This window comes from Toxorhynchites rutilus, chromosome 2 (genome assembly GCF_029784135.1).
Source record: "Toxorhynchites rutilus septentrionalis strain SRP chromosome 2, ASM2978413v1, whole genome shotgun sequence".
Taxonomy (NCBI): Eukaryota; Metazoa; Arthropoda; class Insecta; order Diptera; family Culicidae; genus Toxorhynchites; species Toxorhynchites rutilus.
In genome coordinates, this window is record NC_073745.1 from 105,213,878 (window position 1) to 105,240,165 (window position 26,288).

The window sequence follows — 26,288 nt, forward strand, 5'->3', positions numbered from 1 at the left end:
CTGCATTTCGTTGATTGAAATCTCCGTATATATGGATTTTTGATTCTGGTGCAAAGGAAGATAAAATATTTTCAGTAACTTTCAAAGAATTTCTCATAACAACTAAGTTGAGCACGATCAGGGGGGAAGTAAACAGATGCAAATATATGTATCTCTCCCGCAATAAGTGCTTTGAACCACACTTGCTCAAACTCGTCGAATTCTGTTGTTGGAATATGTTCTGAATTTATTATTGAATTAATAGCAATAAGGACGCCACCTCTCGATTTTTTATGGGATTTGTGAAGATTACGGTCATCTCTGAAGACATTAAAACGATTTCCGAATACTTCCTCGCTTCTAACACTATCATCCCAACTTGTCTCTGTGGCCATAATTATCGAAAAAGAAGAATTCAGAACATTAATTTGGATTTCTTTCATTTTAAGTGGACTTTTCATACGGTTTCAAATTTTGACAGTATATTAAAATTTCAACTACATTTAGTTGTTGAGGCGAGGAAGATGGTTCATTATCTACTACTTGGTATGACGAGGCATACAAATTGTTAAAACTTACTACTTCTCCTTGGTGTGAAGCTGACAATTGATTATCTTCTGGGACTTCTGATTTCGTTAATGGAAAAATCTCCTCCTGAGAAGATGCCATGTCTTGCCTTACGCCAGGAAGTGGTGAGTTGTCATCCTCCAATGGGTTCGTCAATTCCGAGGAAAACACGAATGCCTGCATGAATAAATGTTGCACGGTGCAGCTGTAGAGTCTCCCTAAGTCATGCAGCAGGACGAGTGCGCTTGAACGCAATGTGGTACGTTTGGTGCCATGTATTGGTTGAGAATTTCCCCTCTTTCAAATTGTATTAGTCGATAGCTAGCCGGTAGCCCAGAGAATTGATACTTCGCTGCCGCCAGAAGCAATCTGTCCGTTAGAAGTTGGATGTTTCTGTGTTGACCGCTAGCCATGTTTCCAAGTATACCTCTGATATTGATGTTATTTCTGCTATTGATGGGGTTGTTTCGATTGTTGTTTCTGTGGTTGTTGTTGTTATTGTTACGGTTATTGTGATTGCTCCTGTTGTTGTTGTTGTTGTTGTTGTTGATACTGTTATTGTTGATATTGTTGTTGTTATTGTTACGATTGTTGTTACTGTTGTTATTACGGTTGCTATTGTTGTTGTCGTTGTTGTTGTTGTTGTTACGGATGTTGTGATTATTCCTATTATTGTTGTTGTTGTTATTTCTACGATTGTTGAAATTATTCCTATTCCTGCTGCCATTGTTAGGGCTACCATTGTATCTGTTATTGTTATTATTGTTGTATCGGCGATTTTGTTTACGCCATTTTCTGGCTTTATCTGCCTCTTGTTGTTGTTCTATTCTACGGATTGATTGATTATGATTTTTCAAAGTTAACATGTTTTTACCCTTCGTTCAATATTCGTATGCGACTAGAATTCAAATTTTTCGCAAGTATGATGTTTTTATCAAAACAGACTAAAAGAGGCTCATTGACTTCAATTTGATAGGTCGATCCTCTGAATCGGTCCAGTAGTTAAAATGTTATGATTTTCCTTAAAAAAAACAATTTTTGGTAAAAGGGGGAAAATTGATTTTTCGGACTATCGGTTTACATTAAAAAAGAATAACTCAAAAAACGACAAAAATCGCATCTCTGATGGGCATCCTAATGAAAAAATAAAAAAAATCGCTGCGTGAACTGAAGACAATTCCTTAATACAGCTATAAAACGTGACTGAATTGTTCGTTTTTTTTTTTTTAAACATACATTTATTGAATCTTCTATGATGTGGAAATAACAATATTTGGTTATACATTTAGTTCTAACATAATAAAGTATTGCGATTGTTATCAATTCTTACAGGTAAAATTTTACATGTGTGCTGGAGCACAACACTAACGTTTGACCTCGTTCTTCAGACGTGTTACCATAGGTTGACCGAGTCGCCTTGCTAGTGGGTTTGGGTGATTCATCACCTTTTCCGCATATTTCCTCCTCGTTTTATGAAGTTCTTCTTTAACCGTCGCCATCCCTAAGTCTCGATGTATGAGACTATTGCGGATGTACCAAGGGGCGCCAGTAATTTGTCCTAGCAGTTCATTTTGTACTCGTTCGATGATTTCGATATTACTTGCTGAAGCTGTTTGCCAAAGTTGACAGCCATATAATGCCAAATAGGCTTCAGCATGGATTTGTATAGAAGTAGTTTGAACTCTAGTTTTGATTTCGAGTTCCTCCAGATTAGTCAATGTATTTGATTTGCTCGTAATTTCAATTGCGTTTTCTTTGCTTCGATGTGTTTCTTCCAGGTTAGGCTGAGGACATAGTGAATGCGACATAATCATATCTGGCATCCTTGTGCTGGGTTGTTTACATGTAGAATGGAGTGGAATGAAACTTCAAAAAAACGTGCGATCTACAGCGATCAGTATGTCATAGCACGCGATGAGCTCCAATTAATCGCTCCGCATCGCATCGCACCGCACCGCGTTTACTATGTCCTCGACCTTAGACGGCGGTCTAGGTGTACACCGAGATATTTAAATTCATTCGAGGCACTGCAGATCCATTTAACTTGATTTGTGGGCATGTGTTCTGATTAAGCGTGAACGTAACATGGACACATTTTGTTTCATTTACTTTAATTCTCCATTTTTGAAGCCACTTTTCCACGACCGTTGTATGTTCCTGGAGATCCCTTGTCGCAATCGTTCTGTTTTTGTGACTGCTGAGAATAGCTGTGTCATCTGCGAATGTTGTAGTCATTAAGTTCCGCGCGGTCGGGAGATCAGCTGTGTAGATGAGATAGAGAATTGGTTCAAGAACACTGCCCTGAGGAACACCAGCATAAATTTCTCGCTCTGGCGATAGTGTTTGGTTATACCGAACATGAAACTTTCTTCCCAGTAGGTAAGGACGCATAATTTCATATACTTGTGGTAGCATATTTTTAATTTTATGAAGCAGTCTTTCGTGCCAGACTTTATCGAATGATTGAGGTACATCAAGAAAAAGCGCTGAGCAATATCCGCGGCCTTCATATACTTTACGAATTTCTTCTATCAATCGGTGCACTTTGTGAGGCCCAAACTCCAGACGAGAATCATCCGGCACATCAGAGCACTTGTTCGCTGCGCAGGTTTACATGTCTTACCTCGAGGTTGGTCCGTGATCGAAAAAGGCCTGGTGCAACAACGTGTCAGATCTTCTCGCCACTATGAAGTGTTGCCAGTATCGATAACGAAAGCCACATTATGGTGGTTCTGATTTCCCAAGTGAGCTACTCTTATCGAGGGGCATATTTAGCTCACTCACATCTTCCTTCTCCTCCATAAAAACATTTGCTAAATCATAGAAAAAAAAATCTCAACTCATAAAGTTTTCAAATTATGAAAAACTCATGCAAATCCTAAAACAATACTTCTGTCAGTGCAACACCTAACGCAGGTTCGCTTGCATTGTTATCGATATTCAGTGCAACCTACTTATGATGGTATTGGTCCCGTACTCGCTCATTCAGCTATTCAGCGTATCTGTCAAATCACAAAACCAAAACAAACGAGAATAACAGAATTGGAAGGGTTTTATTCGTTTTATTTCAGTAATGGCTTGGTTTATTCTCATCACTTTTATAAAAAAACAATCAAATTATTTATTTTTATTTACATTTCCAGTTCGAAGGATTTCACAGCAAGGACGAATCATTCATGTATTCTGGTCAAGCAAACCATTTGTCATGACAATTGTCATGCGAAAATGCGAAAACAGAATAGAAACTGAGAGAGGTTGGCGTCGACATCATGCCTCATGCCGTATGTTTCTATTCTGTTTTCGCATTTACGCATGCCAATTGTCATGACAAATGGTTTGCTTGATTCTGGTACCTTTGGCGAGTGGAACGTTGCTGTGCTGCCTAGTTCATCTGATGACCATTCTGTTTTGCTGATGTTTCAACGCCTACGTCTTTAAGGTCACGTCACGGGTGCATCTATTTAGTTTGCGATGCATGCCGGTGCATTCCCCAGAGATTGCATCACTGATCGTAGCGTCTCATCTCTAGCACTAGCCTCCGTTAACTTTATATGAATCAGAAATTCAACCGCGTATGCCTCTCCCAAGGACTAAATTCTTCATCAAACGGATTATCAATTCACTGTATCCCGTGAAGATGCATCCGCGATGTTGTCACTTCCGTGGACATATTCTATGTCATAATCATACGGACTGAAACGAAGTGCCCAGCCATCTGCTCTGGTGAGGGCTCTCTTCAACTTTTTCCTAGTATCGCTTGGCCGGATGCTGGTCGTCTCGATTATCTTCCCTTCCGCGTTCTCGACGAACTTCGCTGGACTGTCTCCAACTCCTTCGATAAACTGCGGAAATCTTGAAACCATTGTGCCGTGCTGCCTCTGCCGTGTAGGCCTCTCCCTTTGTAGCCGATTGAACGATGAAATCAACATCATGGCGTAAAATATCGCTGTGAGTGAGTGAGTTCGCTATTTCGAAGCAACTGGGCTCTAACGAACCGCCTTTGTTCAATGGTGCTGTAGCCGCAATCTGTAATTTCCAAAACATTTCAATGTTAAAATCATTTCATTTGCTCTCTTGAATACTTCCTAGTATTTTCTCATTGAACTCCGCAGTTCACCGACAGACTGGAAACAGTCCACATCGCTTTTTCAACTCGTTATACTTTGGAATCATTCCTAATACCCAGCAACTTTTTATAGCGAACTTCACGGTGGATACAGTTCGCGTCGTCTTATCAACTCGATTTAATTTTTCTCGAGCTCCGCGGTTTACCGACGGAAGTGGAAACAGTCCGCCTAGTCTTATCATCACGTTTTAATTTTTTCATCTCCGCAGTCTACCAACGACAGTGAAAACAGTCCACCTTGTCGTCATATAATTTTCGACCTCCGTGGTCTACCGACGAAGGTGGAAACAGTCCACCTCGTCTTATTAATTCGTTGAATTTTTTCTTGACCTCCGCGGTCTACCGACGACGGTGGAAACAGTCCACCTCATCTATCTCGTTGTTGTAATTTTTGTGTTACAAACAAAAAAAAACTTGTATTTCCCTCCAGTTTTTGGAGGTTAGGATTGATTCGCGCTTTTCCACTAATTAATCACCGTTATTTTCATGCCGAGTGATTCTCGTCATGTTTCGGAAAGTCCAGGTTACGTACAGTCCAATTATCCAGAATTGAACTCCTGGCAGGATCGCCAAAATGTGAGGCCCAAACTCACTCAAACACTTGTTCAATAATGCCATGTTTTGCTCGGAATCCGAATTGGTGATTGATTCTTTTGATCTTTCAATCTCGAGCGCTGATTTTATTAGGATAATTTTTTCGAACACTTTTGAGAAGATTGGAAGGATGCTGATAGGTCTATAAGATTCCACTTTCTGTGCGTCTTTACTTGGCTTAGGAATCATAATGATGGTCGAAATTTTCCATGCTTGTGGGAAATATCCTATATGGGTCAATGCGTTGCAAAATTCTCGTGAGATGTTTAATTGCTAGGTCAGGTAGTTCCTTGATCATATTTCCGTTGATGTGGTCGATACCGGGTGACTTATTCACATTGATATGATTTTTGATAACATGTCTCGCCAGCCGATGTTTAATTATTTTCGTTTTGTTTCGGTTTGTAGCACCAGAAAATTCGAGCGTTTCTTGATTTGGCCCCAATTGATTCGGAGTGAAAACTTTCTGAAAATGGTTTGCAAAAGTTGCTGCTTTTTCATCGTCACTTCTGGCCCAATTACCAGTGGGCATTCTAAACGGCGGGACCTGTAACTAAGGTCGTTTTAGATTCTTAGTTGCCTTCCATAGTGAGTAATTAGTATCTTGATTTGGCGACAATTCAGTTAAGTGATTATGGAATTTTTCATCTTTCTGCCATATTGAATTAGATTTTAGATTCTGGCGATCGTTTGTTTTGCCAGATACGTCTTAGTCGTCGCTTTTCTGCAACTGCTGCTTTTATGTGGGAGGCAGTAACAAGTTTTTTTTGTGTTTCTGGGTCTTCATAGGTGGGGTAGCTATCTTCGCAGCATTCTTCATGAGTACACTGAACTGGTTAACTGCGTCCTCGATATGATGTTCGTTATCCAGGGGTAGATCGAGAATGTTAAAGGAGATATATGTCTTATATTTTGTCCAGTTCGTTGAAAAGTTAGTGAGATTAGATGACTTCTGCTTCACTTCCTTTTCTATGAAGTATTCCAGGAGTATTGGTGAGTGATCAGATGATAAATCTAGAAAAAGCATCGATCGAATTCGTTTACTATTAATATTTTTTTTGCGACAGCGAAATCTAGCAGGTCCGGAAGTCGTGCGAGATCCTCTGGCCAGTGTGTCGGTTCGCCGCATGATGCAATGTCATAGCCAGAGTCAGTGATAACGTTGTATAATACGCGACCACGACTGTTAATCAGCCTTGATCCCCAGAAGGTGTGTTTTGCGTTGAAGTAACCAGCGACGATAAATCGGTGCCCTTGGAGTGAGAAGAAGTCTTTCAGTTCCTCCTCCGAAGAGTGGTGGTTCGGTGAAGAGTAGAATACTGTTAGTACTAATTTCTCTGATTTACTCTCGATGCACACAGCCGCTGCTTGGATATTTAGGGTACTGTGCCATAAATAGTGTGGAATATCTCGTTTGATGAGGACCGCAGCTCCTCCTCTTGCTGACCCGTGTGGGTGATTTGTACCATAGAAATCATATCCCGTGACTCTGATGTTATAGTGATCCGTCAGTTGAGTTTCATTGATGAGTAAAACGTCAATGTCGTGCTGGTTCAAGAATTGTTTAATTTCATTCAAATGGTTATGTATCCCGTTTGCATTCCAATAGCAGATTTTCAAAAAAATTATTTTGAACATTGCAATTTTTGGATGAGAAGTTGCTAGCTGCGCAACATTTTATGCATCATTGTTTGCATTGATGTCATGTGTTGCATGATTGAACCCATAAATACTTGTAATTGATCCGCCGGAGGAATTATTGGTGTTGGAGGTTGGAAGAGTAGAGCATCCCTATACGATGTGCTAGGTGTGGCGTGAAACCAGGAGGTTGAGGTTTCGGGTGTGTGGCTGAATTTACCGTTGATTGCAGGGTTGACTGATAGTTTGCAGGTCTGCTAGTTGCAACTTTTCGTCGAGATTCTTGCGGTTTTTTCTTTAATATTGTGTATGCAGGGCACCCCCTGTAGTTTGCAGTGTGGTTGCCACCGCAGTTGCTGCATTTTTTTTTGCTTCTGTTGCTGTTCTTGAGACTGGGCAATTTTTTTCTCATGAATACCACTGCAGACTACGCAGACTGCTGGAAGGTTGCAATACCCTTTGGTATGCCCGTATTCTTGGCAGTTGTAACACTGCACAGGGCCAGTCCGTTTGTACGGCTCTTCGAACATCACTACACGATTTAAAAGTCGGGTGACTTTATAAATTGGATGCACTTCACCCGATTTCAATTTCCTTGTTGGTGGCTCTAGTTCTACTCTATAGAGCGGCTGTGGTTTTTTTAATCGGTTCAACATACTAATAACCGAAGCCACTTCAAAACCGTTATCGGTCAGAACGTTTTTTTATAACATCGGGTGAAACACCCTGTGCAGCACCACAGTTAGACCTTTCCAAGCTTTTAAGCGGTAGGTGTAATAGAGAGTTTTTTCCTTCTCTAACGCGTTCACAATTTTGCGATAATCGTCAATTGTATTGCACTGCACTTTTAGTTCACTAATATTTCCGCGTTGCACATTACGGCACAGAAAATCGTTGCTACCGCGTTAGGAAATCCAGCCGGTATACCACGCCACGCGGCACATCCATCGTCAGCGGTATGCGATATGCATACCCAGCAGAATGAAATAATAAAAAGGCCACAGCCATGTGGCTCGCTCTCTTTTCTCACACTGGACGTCGGCTAGGGAATAAGTAGGTTAGGAATTTAATAAAACTCTTTTTTAAAAAGTATATAAACAGGAAGAGTTTCCTTACTCCGATTGCTTTTTTAACTAGGTCAATCGCGTTTCTGGTAACCACCAGGTAAATCGGTGCGGACATCGGTTGGACAGTTTCTTGCTGTGCTCTTTCGTCGTTCACTGGAGGGCATCGAACCTATTGCTCAGAGGGATAACTGTGTTGGCTGCAATGTTTGTTTTTTTGGCTGCGTTGCCATTGTTTGTACTATTGGGGGTCATTTTCCTTTTAAAATAGCGATCTAGCCCTGTTTGCACTTTTTTATTGTCTATTGGTTTTTACCAGATTTTACAAACGGATTGACTTGTTCTCCGTTCATTTCACTACGAGGATACTTCATCCTTCTCACTCTCTACTAACGCTCTTGAAAGAGCGCCAGAAGCGAGCGAAAAAATAGAATACGAACGCGTACACTATCGTAACGAACGAATTTGCCACGGGTTTGAAGGGTGGAAGAAAAGACTGGACCGCTCAGCTCAATAGCCAAGCATTGAATGAAAAAAAAAAAGTGTATTGCTTCAGAAGAGGCCTTTCGTGTCTGTTCAAAAATTAGCGAAGTGTTTTAATCATCTCCATCAATATTTCACGTTCTCACACCTATACTAAGTGAATCGTTATCAGAAACAGAAAATGGAAATTCACTGGAGCCTGTCCCTTCCAAAAGAATCAAATTTCTTCGCTACGCTTGAATCCTTCCACTCATTTTTTTTATCTAGCCTATCTGTTAACTATTATGTTTACTAAAGTATATTTAAAGAATGTGTCAAAGTGTAGAAGAACTGGTGTGAATATTTATATTTACACTTTACACAATATTTACACTTTCTATGAGCGGTTGTTACTTACTTGTTGGTTCGTTTTATTGGGGCTTTGTTTTTAAGTTCATTCTCCGGGATGCATGATGATGATGAAGTTTTGAATTATAAAGGGCCAATATTGAAGACTAAATCTAAACTCTCATCGGCGAGTCTAGAGAAAGGCCATTTGGATGCCATCGCTAGCTCCGCCGACCATTTGCTAGCTGGATCCATGTTGAATGATGTTTTGTAGGAAGCGCGCGAGAGAGAGAGAAAGAGTGAAAAAGAGAGCGAGAGAGAGAAAGAGAGAGAGAGAGAGAGAGAGAGAGAGAGAAAAAAGAGGTCTTAAACTTTTGCAGTTCATTTGCCTCTAGCCTTACAAAGGAGAATTCAGAAAACTTCTCCAAAACACTCAACATTGAAAAAGCTCATTTTGGTTGCCCTCGCTGCGGACGACCATCACCTGTTGCAAACTGGATGACTGCCGTAATTACTGCCAGAAATTGAAACAATCAACCACATAGGCTAAAAATTCGGGGATTTTGAATGAAAACAACCGTTTTATGGGCAAAGCTGTATTTATTTCTCAACATAGTTTCCTTCCAGGGCAATACACTTAGTATAACGTTTGAGTTAAAAAAATGGACAAAATTGTCGATTTTTCATGGGTTTACCTTCACACGCACTGGCGGAACTACCCATGCAGCATCAATCATAATAACTCATAAGTCAGCAGGAAAAAAATGACAGCTCTAGCAGTCGAACTCTAACTATTAGGTATTTCCAAAAAAGTGACAGTCAAAACCAATGATAAAATGTTTGCGTTAGCAAATTTCGTAAAACACAAGCATCGTTCATTTTCAGTTTTTGTAGTTTTTGCACCTATTTTGTTTGTTGTTTTCATGTTAAGTGCTAGAGAATGTATGGACCTACAATAAATGGATGAAAAAATGATATTTTATGCAGAAATCTTCATTAAAATTATTATTGAAGTAGTTTTCGAAATATGAATCAGGTTTCTACGCATGATGAAATTTCGAACACTTCATTTTCAAATGTATATTTACAGAACTTTAATGTTATAAATAATTGAGTAATCAAAAATTCTTCAAATTCTATGGGTTATAGCCTTCATTTTAACATCATTTATAGGTATCGATACAGCCTATTATTTATAACATTAAGCATTTGCAAAAAAGTGACAGTCAAAGCCAATAATAAAATGTTTGCTTTAGCAAATTCTGTAGAAAACAAGCATTAACGATGCATTTTCAGTTTTTGTAGTTTTTTCAACTATTTTGTTTGTTGTTTTGAGGTTAAGTGCTTGAAATTGTAAGAATCTACAATAAATGGTTGAAATAAAATGAAATTTTATGCAGAAATCTTCATAAGAATTAGTGTTCGGAATATGAATCAAGTTTCTACGCATGATTCCAATTGCGAAAACATCATTTTGGAATGTGAATTTACTGAACTTTAATGTTATAAATAATTTAATATTCAAAACCCAAAAACATTCTTTGGGTTATAGACTTCATTTTAACATCATTTACAGGTATCGATACTTATATAGCGCCCTTGGTCTCGAAACCATGTGAACTATAAGAAACAAATACAATCAATAATTACAAAAGAAATATTTAATTTTATTTGCAGTATAACTAGCTAATTGACTTTAATTTGATATATCGATCATATGAATCGGTCCAGTAGCTTAAAAGTGATGATTTTTTTTTTGAATTACATTTTTGCTGTTCGGAATATGAGTCAGTGACAAAAATGGTGTTCGGAATTTGAGACAAAAATGATGAAACATATCTTAAGTTTTTCATCAGCTGTTTGCAAATCAATTTTATTGTTGTCAAATGAAAAAGAATGCTCTATTGTATTCATAAATCAAATTAATTTCGCGAAAGAGTACCATTTTGAGTAATGAGACTCTGTTTAATGACCATCAAAGCTTAAGTGTTCGGAATATGAGACAAAATGATATATCATCCTCGACCACCAAAAAATTTTATCCGGCAGCGAAATAAAAAATATTTGTCAGTGTCAGGTGAAAAAATCATGTCTACTTATTTATTTCTGCTTCTATAGAAAATTTCCATTGAATTAAAATAAATGAGTTCAGAAATGAATATAATAGAAGCATTTTCACATACCACATCATCTCAATAAACAACAAAAACATTGATTGGATTTTCTTCGACGCTTGATCTGATTTGCAACTCAACAGTAGTGTTCAACTGACAGATGAAAAAACACGTTCGTACGAAAATGTATCCATTCAATTTATCGATTTATTTATCGATTAACCAAGAATTCGAATGAAACATACATTCGAACGATTCGTGTTTGTACGAAAGTAAGAAGTGTATCGCTCTCTCACTCTCGATGTTCAATTTAAATAAACAGGTTGGATAAATTACTGTTTTGCAGAAGAATTGTAGCCTCATTCCTAAAATGGATACGTTCATATTTTTAATTCATGAATTTCATTGTGATATTTTTGTGCTGCACGCTTTCACGATATTTATATTACACATTCGGGACGTGATAACTCATACGGAGGGGTTTGGGAACTAATTTTCACTACCGTTAGATTGTATCTAGATTTTCGTTCGGTTTCTAATAAAATCGTGCGTAAGTTTCTGCTTCTGAAGAAGACCGCATTTTCGTGCAGACTTCTGACACGGGGAGCGAATATGCGCGACTCAATGAGGTACCACTTGAGCAATGACCTCTGCAAAGTCGGTAAACCACCATGAACACATTACAATTTTCAAAGCACTGGAATGAATATAACAGTTCTTTTCACAAGTCTTCAGGCGACTACAAACAGCACTAGAAATGGGGTTTTGATACATTATGTTCACAATTTGAAGAAACTTACTTTATTTATACTTAAATGGTAGCATACTTCCACCCTTGGACCCTAATGTTTCTCTTCGGTTCCAGCAGAATCTTCAAAGCTCCTCATCTCTGAATCAGTCATATATTGAGATAGTAGTATATTCCCACACATAAAAAAAATGATTGTTCACTTTCTTCAATAGCCTTACGTTTCAGAGGTGATTCTCAACTTTCAGTAGTATCAAATACCAGAGCTCTAGCGACAAAACCGTAGTTAGCAAAAAATTTGTGAGAGTAACGAACCCTAAATTCCGAACAAACATACGTCTAATCTTAAAATAGATTCACTCTGTTGACATAACGATAAAAACGTCATAAAACCCCCTCAGTATCACATACTGTCTTAGCTGATTAATTGGCGAGCGACGCGCATCAACTTGCACTCCTGATCAGACGACACCTAATTTAAATATCTATTCGCGGAATACATCCTCCGAGTTCGTGAAGAACCAACGCGCGAAATTAAATAATAGAGAACAGCGTGTTAACCACACCGATTCCACCTTTCTCCAAGTCGGGGGGTAAGTCGTACATATTTTCCAGGAATTCAAGGCGACATTCAATTAACGACGCCAACAGCTCCGCGTTTTCCTGCTGGCGGAATCATGCGGAGTCGATGTTCAAGTGTGCATTTTATGACACCAGCCAGAACGCGCTCGAGGTGCATCAAAACCACAACCAATCGCCAAACGCCATCACGCTGGTTGAGTGCGGAAAGATTTGCCAAGTTCAATCGAACCCTCAGTAATCTTTTGGCATCGTGAAGGCAAAGTTCTGCCGCGTCGAAGGGATTCGTGAAAAGTGCACTTAGTTATGTCCCAAGCGTATCGTGGTGAATAGTCGTTTTAAAAAAGGGTGGAAAAATGCCTCACAGTGAAAGTCGAGGACTAGAAGCAGGAGATTATGTATCCGAGAAGAAGTTACCACTGGTGTTGCTCAAAGTGATGAGCTCATCGGATGCTGGAATTGTTGACAGTCGGGTGAGCATGACGAAATGGCGGATTTGTGTGACGTGTGAAAGCGCAATATCAGAAGAAAATCTATGTGAAAGAACGTTCTGTAGATGTTTGATGTCTAGTAATTCATTGCCTCATGTCTAATTATACTTGGCATAACGGACTCTAGCTACACATGTGATAACTTTTTAACATACTGTTTAGTTGATACTGAACTAGATGTCTCATACAACGCATCTCAACTCTGATGAAACAATACAAGCCACAAATATCGTATTCTTGTTGCACTCTCTGGAGGCACTGCGACAGATAAAGCGTTCAAAATCGAAAGACTTCATCGGTTGAATTTAAATGTCTCCAACTAAAGTTAACACCGAGTGAAGAGAATGGTGACTGAAAATCATCTTCCAAGTTTGAGAGAAATAGTTCTGAAGGACCTGAATTTTCTTCATAAACAATGCTACCGTTGTGGCTGGTCTCTGACCAAGAAATTAAAAAATATGGAACAGCCCCCATATTCACAAGGCATGGCTCCAAGTCATGTGAATATTTTATATCTTCTATTGAGTTGTCCGTGAAGTTTGTGTAATTTTTATAAGTAGACAAACGAGTCAGTACTCGTTAAATCCCGATATCGTATTTTTGTATAATCGCTAAAGGGACTAATCGTAAAACCATTTTCAAAACTCATTCAAAAATTGGATCGTTAGATTATTGAATGGGAAAAATCATTAAATCGTTTTACCGTCAAATCGTCATATCGTTAAATCGTCGCATCGTTAAATCGTTAAATCGTTAAATAGTTGAATGAAATAAATTTTTAAATACCAAAAATGATAAATTAATAAATTGAAAAATTGAAAAATTCAAGAATTGAAATTTAAAATTTAAAAATTTAAAAATTTAAAAATTTTTATAATTTTAAACGCTTTTAAATCTTGAAATTTTTAAAATTTTAAAATTTTAAAATTTAAAATTTTTAAATTTTTAAATTTTTAAATTTTTAAATTTTTAAATTTTTAAATTTTTAAATTTTCAAATTTTTAAATTTTTAAATTTTTAAATATTTAAATTTTTAAATTTTTAAATTTTTAAATTTTTAAATTTTTAAATTTTTAAATTTTTAAATTTTTAAATTTTTAAATTTTTAAATTTTTAAATTTTTAAATTTTTAAATTTTTAAATTTTTAAATTTTTAAATTTTTAAATTTTTAAATTTTTAAATTTTTAAATTTTTAAATTTTTAAATTTTTAAATTTTTAAATTTTTAAATTTTTAAATTTTTAAATTTTTAAATTTTTAAATTTTTAAATTTTTAAATTTTTAAATTTTTAAATTTTTAAATTTTTAAATTTTTAAATTTTTAAATTTTTAAATTTTTAAATTTAAAACTAGAAATTTGAAAGATTCAAAAATTTAGATTAGATTATAGAAAAATTGAAAAATAAAAAAAACAATTGGAAAATTGAAAGATTCAAAATTAAAACTTGAAAAATTTAAAAATTTAAAAATTTTGAAATTTGAAAATGAATAATTTCAAAGTTTCAAAGTTGAAACATTGCAAATATCAAAATATTTCCATACAGACTACCAGAATATAAAAATAATACAAAAATACAAAAATACGAAAATACAAAAATACAAAAATACGAAAATACAAAAATACAAAAACAAAAATACAAAAATACAAAAATACAAAAATACCCTGGTCGTAAAAATTGGTTTACTCGAAGCTGAATTTGTTACAACGATCATCGATCGGTACGATTAGATCAACTTCATTATTCTGAATATGTTTCAGAATACGATTTACAAAATATAAACGTTCGCGACTGCTGAACATTAAAATGCAGCAAAAATGATACGCATTATGCCCTACAAACACGAGCTGCTTAATGAATATCTAATCGGCGTCAACAAACTTCTGATCGATACTCGTGCTAGACAGTGAAATTGAAATGGTTTATTCGATTCTCAAGTTCACGATCAAGCAAACGCTGCCAACAGAAATGCGTCACAATTCAGTGTCTCGTGTTTGGGTTTCCCTCTGTAGAAATCACTCAATTGATCACTGATTACTGTATACAACGAAGACTTCGTCGCAGTGAGACTTACACTACAAACCCTCTTCAACTATTCGAGTTACGCGTAGAATGAAAAGGAAATGCAATGATTGTGCCCGATTTTGCCGGCGAATGGTTTAATCGAGGGGTTCACAACATCGCGAGTGATTCAAATGTAGACTTGAGCTCACACAAGTGGTGAGCCCCTTTACCTATGTGAGTTACTACTTGCGCATGCCGAGCGTTTCGGGTGTCACGTGTATTACCGCATGTGTCGTTCAACTGATGCAATAATTCAATTGCAGGGCATCACCAGTGGAGGGCCGACGCTAGCTGTAGTAGATTGTTCCGGCACAAATGGCGCGGAAATTCTTCCGAACGGTATCGGCTGCGACCACGATGACAATGTTCGTGAGAAATGGAGTAAAAATATTGAATTCCTGCTGTCATGTGTGGCGCTCTCGGTTGGTTTTGGAAATGTTTGGAGGTTTCCGTACACGGCGCTCCAGAATGGTGGCGGAGCATTTGTGATCCCCTACTTGATCGTACTGATCGTAGTTGGGCGACCACTGTACTATTTGGAAATGGTTATGGGGCAGTTTTCCAGCCGGGGGTGTGTCAAGGTGTTCGATATGTGCCCCCTGATGAGGGGCATTGGCGTTGGACAGACCATCACTCTGTTCACAATCGTAGGGTACTATGCGGCTGTTTTGGCTCTGGCGGTTAGATACTTCGTGGATTCCTTCCGGAGTCCTCTGCCCTGGAGTGAATGTCAGCGGGAATGGGAAGGTTGCGTGGACTCCAACTTCAACGGACAGACCTACAACGGGACGTTCACGCCGTCTGCGGAGTTCTACTTCAGGTGAGAATGCTTACAGAAATGATATATTTATTAGTCGCTAATGACCCTTTACATTTTTTTCACAGGAAGTCAGTCATGTATCTCCTGCCAGACATAAACAATGGGATTGGGGTACCCGAATGGAGACTGGCACTGTGCTTGCTCGCTTGTTGGATTTGCATTACAGCACTATTGATAAAGGGGATCAGAAGTTCGGGAAAAGCTTCATACTTTCTGGCAATTTTCCCATATGTGATTCTGTTTGTACTTTTGATACGCTCCTGCACACTAACCGGAGCTGTTGATGGAATTTTGTACTTCGTTCAACCCCAATGGGAGAAACTTCTAACTCCAAACGTATGCTATACATCAAAGGCAAAAAGTTACTCTTGGAAAATAATCCGTGTTTTTCTCATAGGTGTGGTATGCGGCCGTTACTCAGTGCTTCTTTTCTCTCACCATTGGTTTAGGGGCGGTGATTGTGTTTTCCTCCTTCAACAGCTTTTCAAGTAACATTTATCGGTGAGTAAAAACCCCCGCAATAAATTACATACCCTCATCTCAATCCCATCAATCTTCTAGCGACGCGATGATCATCACCTGGTTGGACACCTTCACATCGATGATCTCGGGGGTGATCGTGTTCGGCGTCGTGGGAAATCTCGCCCACGTTACACAGCGGGGTGTTTCCGAAGTCATAAAATCTGGTCCCCAGCTTACCTTCATCACCTATCCGGATGCAATTGCGAAGATGGATTTCGCGCCTAACTTTTTCGCCGTGATGTTCTTCCTAATGTTCATCGTGTTGGGTCTGGGCAGTAACGTGGGGATAGTTACAGCCATTCTAACCTCGATCCGAGACCGGTATCCACAGGTGGAGACCTGGAAGGCGGTGACTGTGATTGCTATTGCTGGCTTCTGTTGTGGTTTGGTTTACATCACACCGGTGAGTGTTATTGCAGACACAGTTCGGGGGTTGTTCAATTGACTGACATACTTTCAGGGTGGCCTGATATTTCTGGATGTAATTGATTACTACGGAGTTACGTTTCCAACGCTGACATTGGTGATTTTCGAGATCATAACTCTCTGCTGGATTTACGGAGTAAATCGCATCTGTTTGGATATTAAATTCATGCTAGGGATACAAACCGGTATCTTCTGGAAAATCTGCTGGGGCTTCTTGACGCTGCTAACAATAGGTGCAATTTTTGTGCTCGAAGTGTACAAATACGAACCGATGGATGTTCCCGTTGGCTATAATGGTGAGTTCTTATGAACAACAGCATGCACATTCTAACGATCATTTCTTACAGCTTTTGGATGGTGCCTTTTCTGCCTCACCGTGTTCCAAGTCGTTGGATGGGCTATTTATGCCACACTAAAACGACCGGAAAAGCGAGTTTCCAGCAAAATAAAACACGCCCTAAAGCCAACCGAAGATTGGGGTCCTGAGAGCACCACTTTGAAGAAGGATTATATCGTTACGGTGAAGAAATTTGAAAGCGAACTCTCTGGGGGTAAACATTTGGTTGCGAGATTATACAGGAGGATTTTCTAGCTTGAAAATTCATCCTGGACAACATTCCGTTATTCACTGCTGTTCTAATAGTTTTTAGTTCCTAGAAGACGCATTAGAATGAAATATTTGTATTTAAACTGTAATTTAACTGCGTTATGTGAAATGAACATTCTTATCGGACAATTTAGCAAAAATATATAAAATAATCACGAGTTTTTGTCTTCTTCGCTCTCTCGATAAAATCATCAATGTGACGCTTGATTGGATCATGGCACACGTGTGTATACAACTTCAGATGGCTCATGGGGGATTTGAGGAAAATGGAATAATCAGTATTCTAACCACATTATTCATTCATTGAATCACCAGAGCTGGAAACATTAGCATCACTGGTCTCGTCTTTTCGCAACACACTTCCACTAAGTAAGCAATATTTTTAGCGATTGTGTATTTTGAAGTTACTAACATAAAATATTTAACAAAATATATATAATGCACCGAATAACATGTGGCAGATATCAGTATCAGCGTCCATCTTACAGACCACACACAGATATCACGCTAATAGAAGTCTGATTTTTGCGAAGCTATACTATTATCAAGCCAACTTCTTATTTCTGCATAAAATCGGACCTGCTCTTCAGGACAGCCCGGGGCAAATGGTAAATTGAGAGAACAATGTCTGGGGAATATGGCAGGTGATGCAGAACGTACCAGTCCACTTTTCCAAGATAATTATTGACAGATCCATGAACATTTGATCTGGCGTTGTCATGGTGTGAAATAGTCTTGTCGTTTCTACACTCTGCCCAACTTTTATTAGACCAGGCTGCTTTGTGCCATGAAAAATAAACAATGCTTCAACTTATATTCTAGTGTGTAGGTATTGGTGACTACCATTCACTGCATGATTTTCATATGTGTGTGTGCAAGCGCTGAGCGTGAACCAAAGGTTTTGTATTTTCCATGTGTCAAATTTCTATAAGACCAGTTACATTTTTCCTTTGTTTTAGTTGTTCTGATCAATAAATCTGGAATATTCCGAAGCGAAAAATGCTCTCGGAGAGAAAAGAAAGACAAATCAATGCATTTCACCAAGAAAATGTTTGTATCAGAGAAATTTCTCGACGGATTAGATGACCCCATCAAGTAGAGCTCAATTATTTGACGAATCCTCAAGGATTCGGTAAGAAGGAAAAAAGAGCTCCACGTAAATCTCGTAAGCTCTCTGACCGGGACAAGCGGAAAATAGCTAGAACAACTTCGAATACCTCAAAATCGCTTATTAAAATAAAGCAATATTTCAATTTAAATGTTACTCTTGTGACAATTCGCCAAGTTTTGGTAAAAAATCCTCACATAAAGAAGGTTTAAAAGGTTCAAGCTCCTCATCTTACACCATCTCACATCAGAAGACGTCTGAGTTTTACCAAAGCTCACATGGACTGACAGTGGGACATGGTAGATTGTGACAAAGAATGTTTCCAAAGGAATACATTTTTCTATATACCATAACGAAAAGTTCTTCGATGTATAGGTTATCTTCACTGACGAAAAAAGGTCAATTAGGATGGTCTTGATGGTTTCAATGGGTACTGGCGTGATTTACGGAAGAAGGAACAGTATTTTTCAACCGGGAATTTTGGTGGAGGCTCGTGCATGGTTTGGGTGGGATTCTGTGCAACAATTCAAGGATTGCATACATGTTCTGGAATCCTCTCTCCTACCGTTTTTGCGTGGATATCGTCACAAAAAATACACATTCCAACAATACAATGCTAATATTCATATCAGCAAGGAAACTAAGCAATGGATTAAGGACCAAAAATTCAATGTTTTGGACTAGTCGGCTCACTCTCCAGATTTCAATCCTGTTGAAAATCTTAGTGGTACCCTTGTACGCAGAATCAACACTGAGGGAAAACGGTACACCACGAGTGAAGAGCTCAAGGTCGCAATTTCGGAAACATGGAAAAATATCGAGAAATTCGTTCAACAGCATTTGGTAAATAGTATTCTAACACGAATTTTCCAGGTTATTAGCCGAAATGGCAAGGTTGCCAATTATTGCCATGTAAATCAGCCGATCGTTTTGAATTTTTCATTGATAATCCTTATGAATTTTGAAATGGTCTTATAGACACTGGACAGCTGAAAATATCGTATCTAAGCACAATGAATAAACAAACAACTCTTTTGAACGAAATTGATGTTAAATATTCTTTATTCTAAGCATTCAACAATGTATGAATTTATCTTGTTGAAATTCTATGTGTTTGTGTTGCAACGAAATAGTCTCAGGGTGGTCTTATAGAAGTTGGACAGAGTGTATTCTCCTATTCCTTTTCTGGCCGTTTTTACTTTAGAGCTCTGTTAAAACGTATCACTTGTAGTCGGTACTGTTCACCATTGACAGTTTCCAACAATACTTCCAACCGTAAGTCCTGAAATTTTTTTAAATCTGTACCAGAGGGATCAAAAATCTTTCTCATCTGTACTTTTTCCAAAAATCTGTACCAAAATTCTGTACCATCGAAAATATTCGTTTTGGAAAAAAAATTAGCATTAATAAAATACTCATTTATTTACTACAAATACTACATTTACATTTGCCAGTCATTCGTGTATTTGGTGATTAAAGTTTTTCTAAATCTAAATTGCATACTATCATTTTTTTAAATTTTCGAGCTGCCACCATGATGTTTGACCAAATTCTTTGATCTCAAAATAGCGTTCTGAGCCGATTTCGAAGCTTAGTTTTATTCTGATTATGTTCAGGAAAAAAACGCTCGACAGTTGCCGGGAAGTGGGGCATAGTGAGAACATTACAAACAAGGCATCGAAACGCTGAAAATGCGAGTGAACCGTCAATTCTTTTTAGGCATCCAATTTAAGTCCACCAACTCTGCACATGCTCGTTTTCTGAAATTGTGACTTCCTTACGGAGTAATTTTACCTTTAGGCTACAAAATTAATTCTCCACATCTTGTAAATTCCGATTGTAGAATCCTGGAAACGCGTCTAACACAACGTTATTGCTAGTCAAATTGGAAAAATTTCTCGGATTTAACATTACCGTAGACTTGAGCGTCGAACCATCAAAATCGATTTTTTTCCCATTTATTTGATCAGTTCCATGAAAAAACTGCGACAAATATCTTTTGAAATGATCTTCCCATCGCTGTCCATTGTTCTGATAATTTCTTCTGCTGCTATTCCAACCTAAAATTCAAATGCAAGAAATTTCACGAATGAAAAAAAAACTGTACCAATCTGTACTTTTTGACGAAAATCTTTACTCTGTACCGTACAGAATCCGTAAAGAATAGGAGGCCGATTCTGGACCACTTTTTCTGTCAAACTCGGACCACTCGCAACTCGGCTCCTGATTGGTTGATGAGGGGAATAACTTACAAAAATAAATATACAAAAATGGGATTTCCAACATTTTTACAATGTTGCCAAATATATTCAATATTGAATAAAAGTTGCATTCACAATTCAATTCAGTGAACATTTATAATAACGGTTCTTTGTATATTTCCGATTCTATTACGTCTTGTGTTCAGTTCCCGTATGGGGGGGGAACATTGAATCGGAATTTTCACCCTACACATTTTTGTGATTTTCCTGCCATCCAACATAGCATAAAAGCAGCTGCCAAACAGAGAAGAGAATTCAAATATTTTCCAACCGTCAAGCAGTTAGCAATCAAATTAGGACCAAATAACAAATAACATCCTAGGAAGCAGAAAAAATATTCAAAATCATTTTAGAACCTGAATAAACATATCATACATCAGACAAAAAAAAAACCTGATTAATAGATATGTTATAATTCAGGAATATATAACTTTATCAACATTTCAATATTGATAGTATTTGAACGATATCAGGATTGAATTATAGGGCCTTATTCTCGTATACACTTGAAAACGAAATGATGTGTATTCGCGATGTCAAAGATACGGTGTCGACATCTGGATACGAAATTAATTTTTAATAAAACCTATTACTCTATCAGATTAGCAGACTCTAAGGCAATTTTAAATTGCTAAAATCTGAATGAAAATTTCTAATTTGGCGTTATTTATTTACTTGAAGCTCGTTTTTTTACCATAACTTAACCTATTTTCTGTGCACTTTCCGATATTCCCCTTAAAACTTATCATTATAATATCAAATTATCTTCAGATAAAATTTTTGTGAGAGAGTATTTTACCACATGAAGAAAACAAAGTTCCATTCACATTTAACATTAATTTGATACGGAGAAGTTAATTTCCATTCACAATTTCTATTTGAAAGATGTTTATTCTACCTGAAAACCCATTATTATCTTTGACGCTTCACGTATACGGGAATAAGGCCCATAGTATCTTGATAAATAAATCGAGCCATAAATTTAATTCATGTACTTCAACATATCATACTCCTGCTATCAAATACGTTTCCTAGTTTTCTTTGTTCTATCCACATTCAATTTTTGTTTGCATATCAAAATAACAGGAAAAAACAAATCGTTTTAGATATGTGACATTCGGTTGAATAATTAATACAAAAAAGGGTACAGCGCAAAAAATACATTATACGAGAACACATTTTTCTCATGGGAAAATAATCTCCCTGAATTTTATAACATTTGGCAACCTTCACATCTTACTTCTCTGTTATCTAGCGCTTGGTCGGCGAAATGAAGAAAGAAGAATAAGAAGCCAGTTGTCACGGTTTAGCTTAGCTGGTGAGAGACATGAAGTTTGGCGTTGCTCTGATGGAACGCGATGCCTATCATATTGACCAATACAGGAAGTTTATCCTGGATCGCTATCTTTAATTTTCCAGATGCGAGCATAGCTTGTGGGAATTTTTAGACTGGTTATTTAGCAGAAGTTCATAATATAGAAAACCTGGTGCTTTTCACTTCACCAGGTTTTAAATATCTGAAGCGAATCTGCTAATTCGTTTGTCGTGTATCAAGGATTATTTTTGATTATTATCTCGGTTTGGTCATCATATGTGTTTTCGAATATGTATGAGAATAGTACATATTTTTATACGGATTTGAAACCATTTATACTTATATACTATACAAATGAAATATACTAAATATCTATAACTCTGTAATCCTTGATGTAAGATTCTAAAGTGAGAAAAAATAGATCTCACAACACTATACTCAATGTTCATTCATTCAATTGGGGTTGACGGCATTGAACTTCATGTTCTATAATTGTGGGAGTAAAAGGAATCCCAGCATTCCCAGTATATTTGTTACGGATAATTTTCATCCTGATAAAGAAAAGAATTCGAAAATCAGGGCAAATCAAGCAAAATTGAAAGTTTGACAGGATATTAGGATACGTGTCAAAAAGTCTGAGAAATCTTGGAAAATCAGGAAGGTTGGCATATCTGCTTCTCTGTTATCTCACAAATTGAAATATAACCATCAGTGAATTGAATTTTGATATTTAACCACTCAAAATGCTTAGTTTCGAAGCCGCTAGAATGACATCCACACGCGGAACCATGTATGATTTCCAATTTCTGTTGACTTTTTCAACTTCCGATCAGTGTTCATTGTCTTATCGATGCAACAAAAATGGATACTCTCATTCAGTTGAAGTATTTGAATCATCCACTTATTTTCGGTTATATATTCATGACTGGTAAGTAGTATGACATAATCTGGTTCATTGGATATTGACAGATTTCCAAACACTGCTGACCGGGGACTACAGGAGGAATGTTAGTCAATGAACACCCTTGTCCACAGAACGTTGTACGGCACTTACGTCCATTTTCCGGATACAATTCCGGATTCTTGTAGTCAGTTGCTTCGTGTCCTTGGCCCTCCAATTGTTTTTATACACTAGGGCACTGAGTGAGCCAAAGAAATTCTCTATTGGGCGGCACTGGGGCAAGTTTGTTGGGTTACGATCTTTCGGCACGAACGGTATCTTTTTCTCCTCAAGATACGCCACCGTCTTCTTGGCGTAATGGGAAGACGCCTTGTCCGGCCAGAAGACGTACTTCCCATCCGCGTGATGCTCGTTCAGGAACGGCAGCAGGATTTCATCGAGGCACTCTTCTCGATAGATTTGTTGGTTGATTTCCAGACCGCTCGGCTTAAACCAAGGCTTTGAAATGCCCCGGTCGGAAATGGCGATGTACATAACCTTTTTTTCAAACTTGTGCTTGAACTTGTATTTCACTTCAGGCGGTGTGGATGACTTGTCGCTGGAGTAGTAATTATCATTTCCTGGAATATGCGTTTTGGACAGCGGAAAATAGCTTTCGTCGTCCAGAACGAAAGACGTCCCGCGGTATTTTTTGGTCATCCACCGACACTGTGATTTAACCGTCTCAATCTGCTCCTCCGTGTACTCCGGCGACCTCGTCTTCTTCCTGCAGACGATTCCTTCCATCTTGAGGGTCCGATGGATCAATACGTGAGAGCAGCCATATTTCCGACCGGCGTCACGCAGGCTGGTTGCGTCCTTGTTGTCAAACAGCTTCTTTAACGATGTCTTCCTCTGCTTCGTCATTATCATCACCGGACGACCACTTCCGACCTTCCGCTCTACGTTCAGGGAACCCAGGATACGATATACCGTACTGACAGGTACCTTTTCTTCCTTAAAATGTGCCACCGTGAACTTTTTTCGTAGAACCGTACAATGTAGCGTTTCGTAGAACCGTACAATGCGTTCGCGGAGCACGTGCTGTTTCGACGCCATCTATGCTTTGACTAAATTCAAACTAGCAAAACCAAACACGCCTACTGTTTCTAGGGAGCCCAAAGAGCAATTTTCTTGGAGAAAGAAAATTTTACGCTCTTTTTTTGAGTTACTGAAAAGTATTGAAAAAATTCTCATTTTTTATTTAACACCCGTTAGTAAACGAAGTCCGATTGAGCTAATATTTTGCATAGGGTATTTTATCGTGCAAATCACCATTTCGCAGGAAGTCTCGTTTGAAAATTCGATATGGCAATTTTCATTGGCACTCTACTGTATACACTCTGTCCAACTTCTATAAGACCAGGTGATGATCTTGCTGCTTTTTGCCATTGTAAACAAACAATGCTTCAACTTATATTCTAGTGTGTAGGTATTGGTGACTACCATATACTGCATGATTTTCATACGTGTGTGTGCAAGCGCTGAGCGTGAATCAAAGGTTTTGTATTTTCCTTGTGTCAAGTTCCTATAAGACCAGTTACATTTTTCCTTTGTTTTAGTTGTTCTGATCAATAAATCTGGAATATGCCGAAGGGAAAAGTTCTCACGGAGAGAAAAGAAAGACAAATCGATGCATTTCACCAAGAAAATGTTTGTATCAGAGAAATTTCTCGACGGATTAGATGATCCCATCAATCAAGTAGAGTTCAATTATTTGACGATTCCTCAAGGAAGCGGGAAATAGCTAGAACAGCTTCGAATACCTCAAAATCGCTCATGCAAATAAAGCAATATTTCAGTTTAAATGTTATCCGGATAAAGAGGGTTTGAAAGGTAAAAGCTCCTCATCTTACAACCTCTCACATCGGAAGACGTCTGAGTTTTGCCTAAACTCACATGAACCGACAGTGGGACATGATATGTTGTGACAGCGAATGTTTCCAAAAGAATACATTTTGCTATATACCATAACGAAAAGTTCTTCAATGTATAGTTTATCTTCACTGATGAAAAAAAGTTCAATTTGGATGGTCCCGAAGGTCTCAACGTATACTGGCGAGATTTACGGAAGAAGGAACAGTATTTTTCACCCAAGAATTTTGGTGAAGGCTCGTGCATGGTTTGGGCGGGATTCTGTGCAACCGCAAAGCTCAAGATAGCTTTCACAACATTCAAGGATTACATACATGTTCTGGAATCTTCTCTCCTACTGTTTTTGTGTGGATATCGTCAAAAAAATTCACATTCCAGCAAAACAATGCTACTATTCATACGAGCAAGGAAACTAAGCAATGGATTATGAACCAAAAACTTAATTTTTTGGACTGGCCGGCTCGCTCTCCAGATTTGAATCATGTTGAAAATCTTAAGGGGATCCTTGTACGCAGAATCTACACTGAGGGAAAACAGTACACCACGAATGAAGAGCTCAAGGTCGCAATTTCGGAAACTCAGAAAAATATCGAGAAATTCGTTCAGCAGCATTTGGTAAATAGTATTCCAACACGAATTTTCCAGGTCATTAGCCGAAAAGGTTGCCAATTATTGACATGTAAAACAGCCAATCGTTTTGAATTTTTCATTGATAATCTTTTTGAATTTTGAAGTAATCTTATAGAAACTGGACAGCTGAAGTTATCATATTTAAGCACAATAATATACAAACAACTCTTTTGAACGAAATTGACGTTAAACATACTTTGTTCTATGCAATCAACAATGTATGAATGTATCTTGTTGAAATTCTGTTTTTGTTGCAACGAGATAGAATCAGGGTGGTCTTATAAAATTTGGACAGAGTGTATAATCGAGTAATCGACTGAATCACTCTGTGGATGCAGCTTATCATAATTGCATAGCTGCAGTGTGAAGGTGTTCAACGCCTCAGTGTCGCTGCAAACAAAGATAACAAAATAACGCAATTAGAACTCAAACCGCAGACGAGAAATGACGACGTGAATCTCCATTGAACAAGCATTCCAAACTCATTAAACACTTGATGATCATCCCCATATCTCAAGGAAAATACAACTGGTTTATTCAACGATTGAATCAAATACACACTAAGCACAACAACTAGTTCCATTGAATGAAGCATTGATCCGTAGCTCCTGAGGGATTTCTTCTTCGATGAGTAACTGCTTTTGTCACCGCCAGATTTTCCCAACTCAGAATGAATGAATGAGCAAAACTTGAATCGTTTTCCATCTAAACGATGAACAATTTCCATGTAAAGAGTTAGAACGTCAAGTTCCCGCTTGCTCGAATTTTACAGTTATCCCGTAAGCGTGGTACACATCTACTACGCGCTCACTTAAACTGGTCGAACCAAACAACCTCGGGTGGATCACTGCACGGCTTCGTGACGCAAATACTGTTTTACAACCGCAGACTTTGTGCATTAGTGCACATCTTAGACTCAAACTGGATGTGTATGGGTGTCTGATTTCCCTTTACTAACATCAATTGCTATTGATCAACTATCACATGTGCTGGCAACTGCAGCATAAGCAT

At 37.9% G+C, this 26,288-nt stretch overlaps 2 protein-coding genes across 2 annotated transcripts; one reads left to right on the forward strand and one right to left on the reverse strand.

Annotated features, from left to right (window-relative positions):
• Positions 1–764: 764 nt before the first annotated feature.
• LOC129766019 (GATA zinc finger domain-containing protein 4-like) lies at positions 765–1,412 on the reverse strand. The gene has a single exon (XM_055766480.1). It carries the CDS (start codon positions 1,410–1,412, stop codon positions 765–767), a length of 648 nt encoding a protein of 215 aa, XP_055622455.1.
• Positions 1,413–12,208: 10,796 nt separating this feature from the next.
• On the forward strand, positions 12,209–17,302 carry LOC129767538 (sodium-dependent nutrient amino acid transporter 1-like). The gene is made up of 7 exons (XM_055768544.1): positions 12,209–12,692; positions 15,037–15,593; positions 15,659–15,929; positions 15,991–16,094; positions 16,155–16,518; positions 16,576–16,837; positions 16,889–17,302. The coding sequence occupies exons 1-7, from the start codon at positions 12,576–12,578 to the stop codon at positions 17,131–17,133; spliced, it is 1,920 nt and encodes a 639-aa protein (XP_055624519.1). The 5' UTR covers positions 12,209–12,575; the 3' UTR covers positions 17,134–17,302.
• Positions 17,303–26,288: the final 8,986 nt, after the last annotated feature.

What these genes read in the sequence shown, in the direction of transcription:
- LOC129766019 (XM_055766480.1), bottom strand. Translation starts at nt 1,412, where the DNA reads ATGTTAACTTTGAAAAATCATAATCAATCAATCCGTAGAATAGAACAA.
- LOC129767538 (XM_055768544.1), top strand. Translation starts at nt 12,576, where the DNA reads ATGCCTCACAGTGAAAGTCGAGGACTAGAAGCAGGAGATTATGTATCC. An exon ending in CTGGAATTGTTGACAGTCGG is followed by an intron (nt 12,693 to 15,036) that starts GTGAGCATGACG and finishes ATTCAATTGCAG; the next exon opens with GGCATCACCAGTGGAGGGCC. An exon ending in GTTTGGTTTACATCACACCG is followed by an intron (nt 16,519 to 16,575) that starts GTGAGTGTTATT and finishes ACATACTTTCAG; the next exon opens with GGTGGCCTGATATTTCTGGA.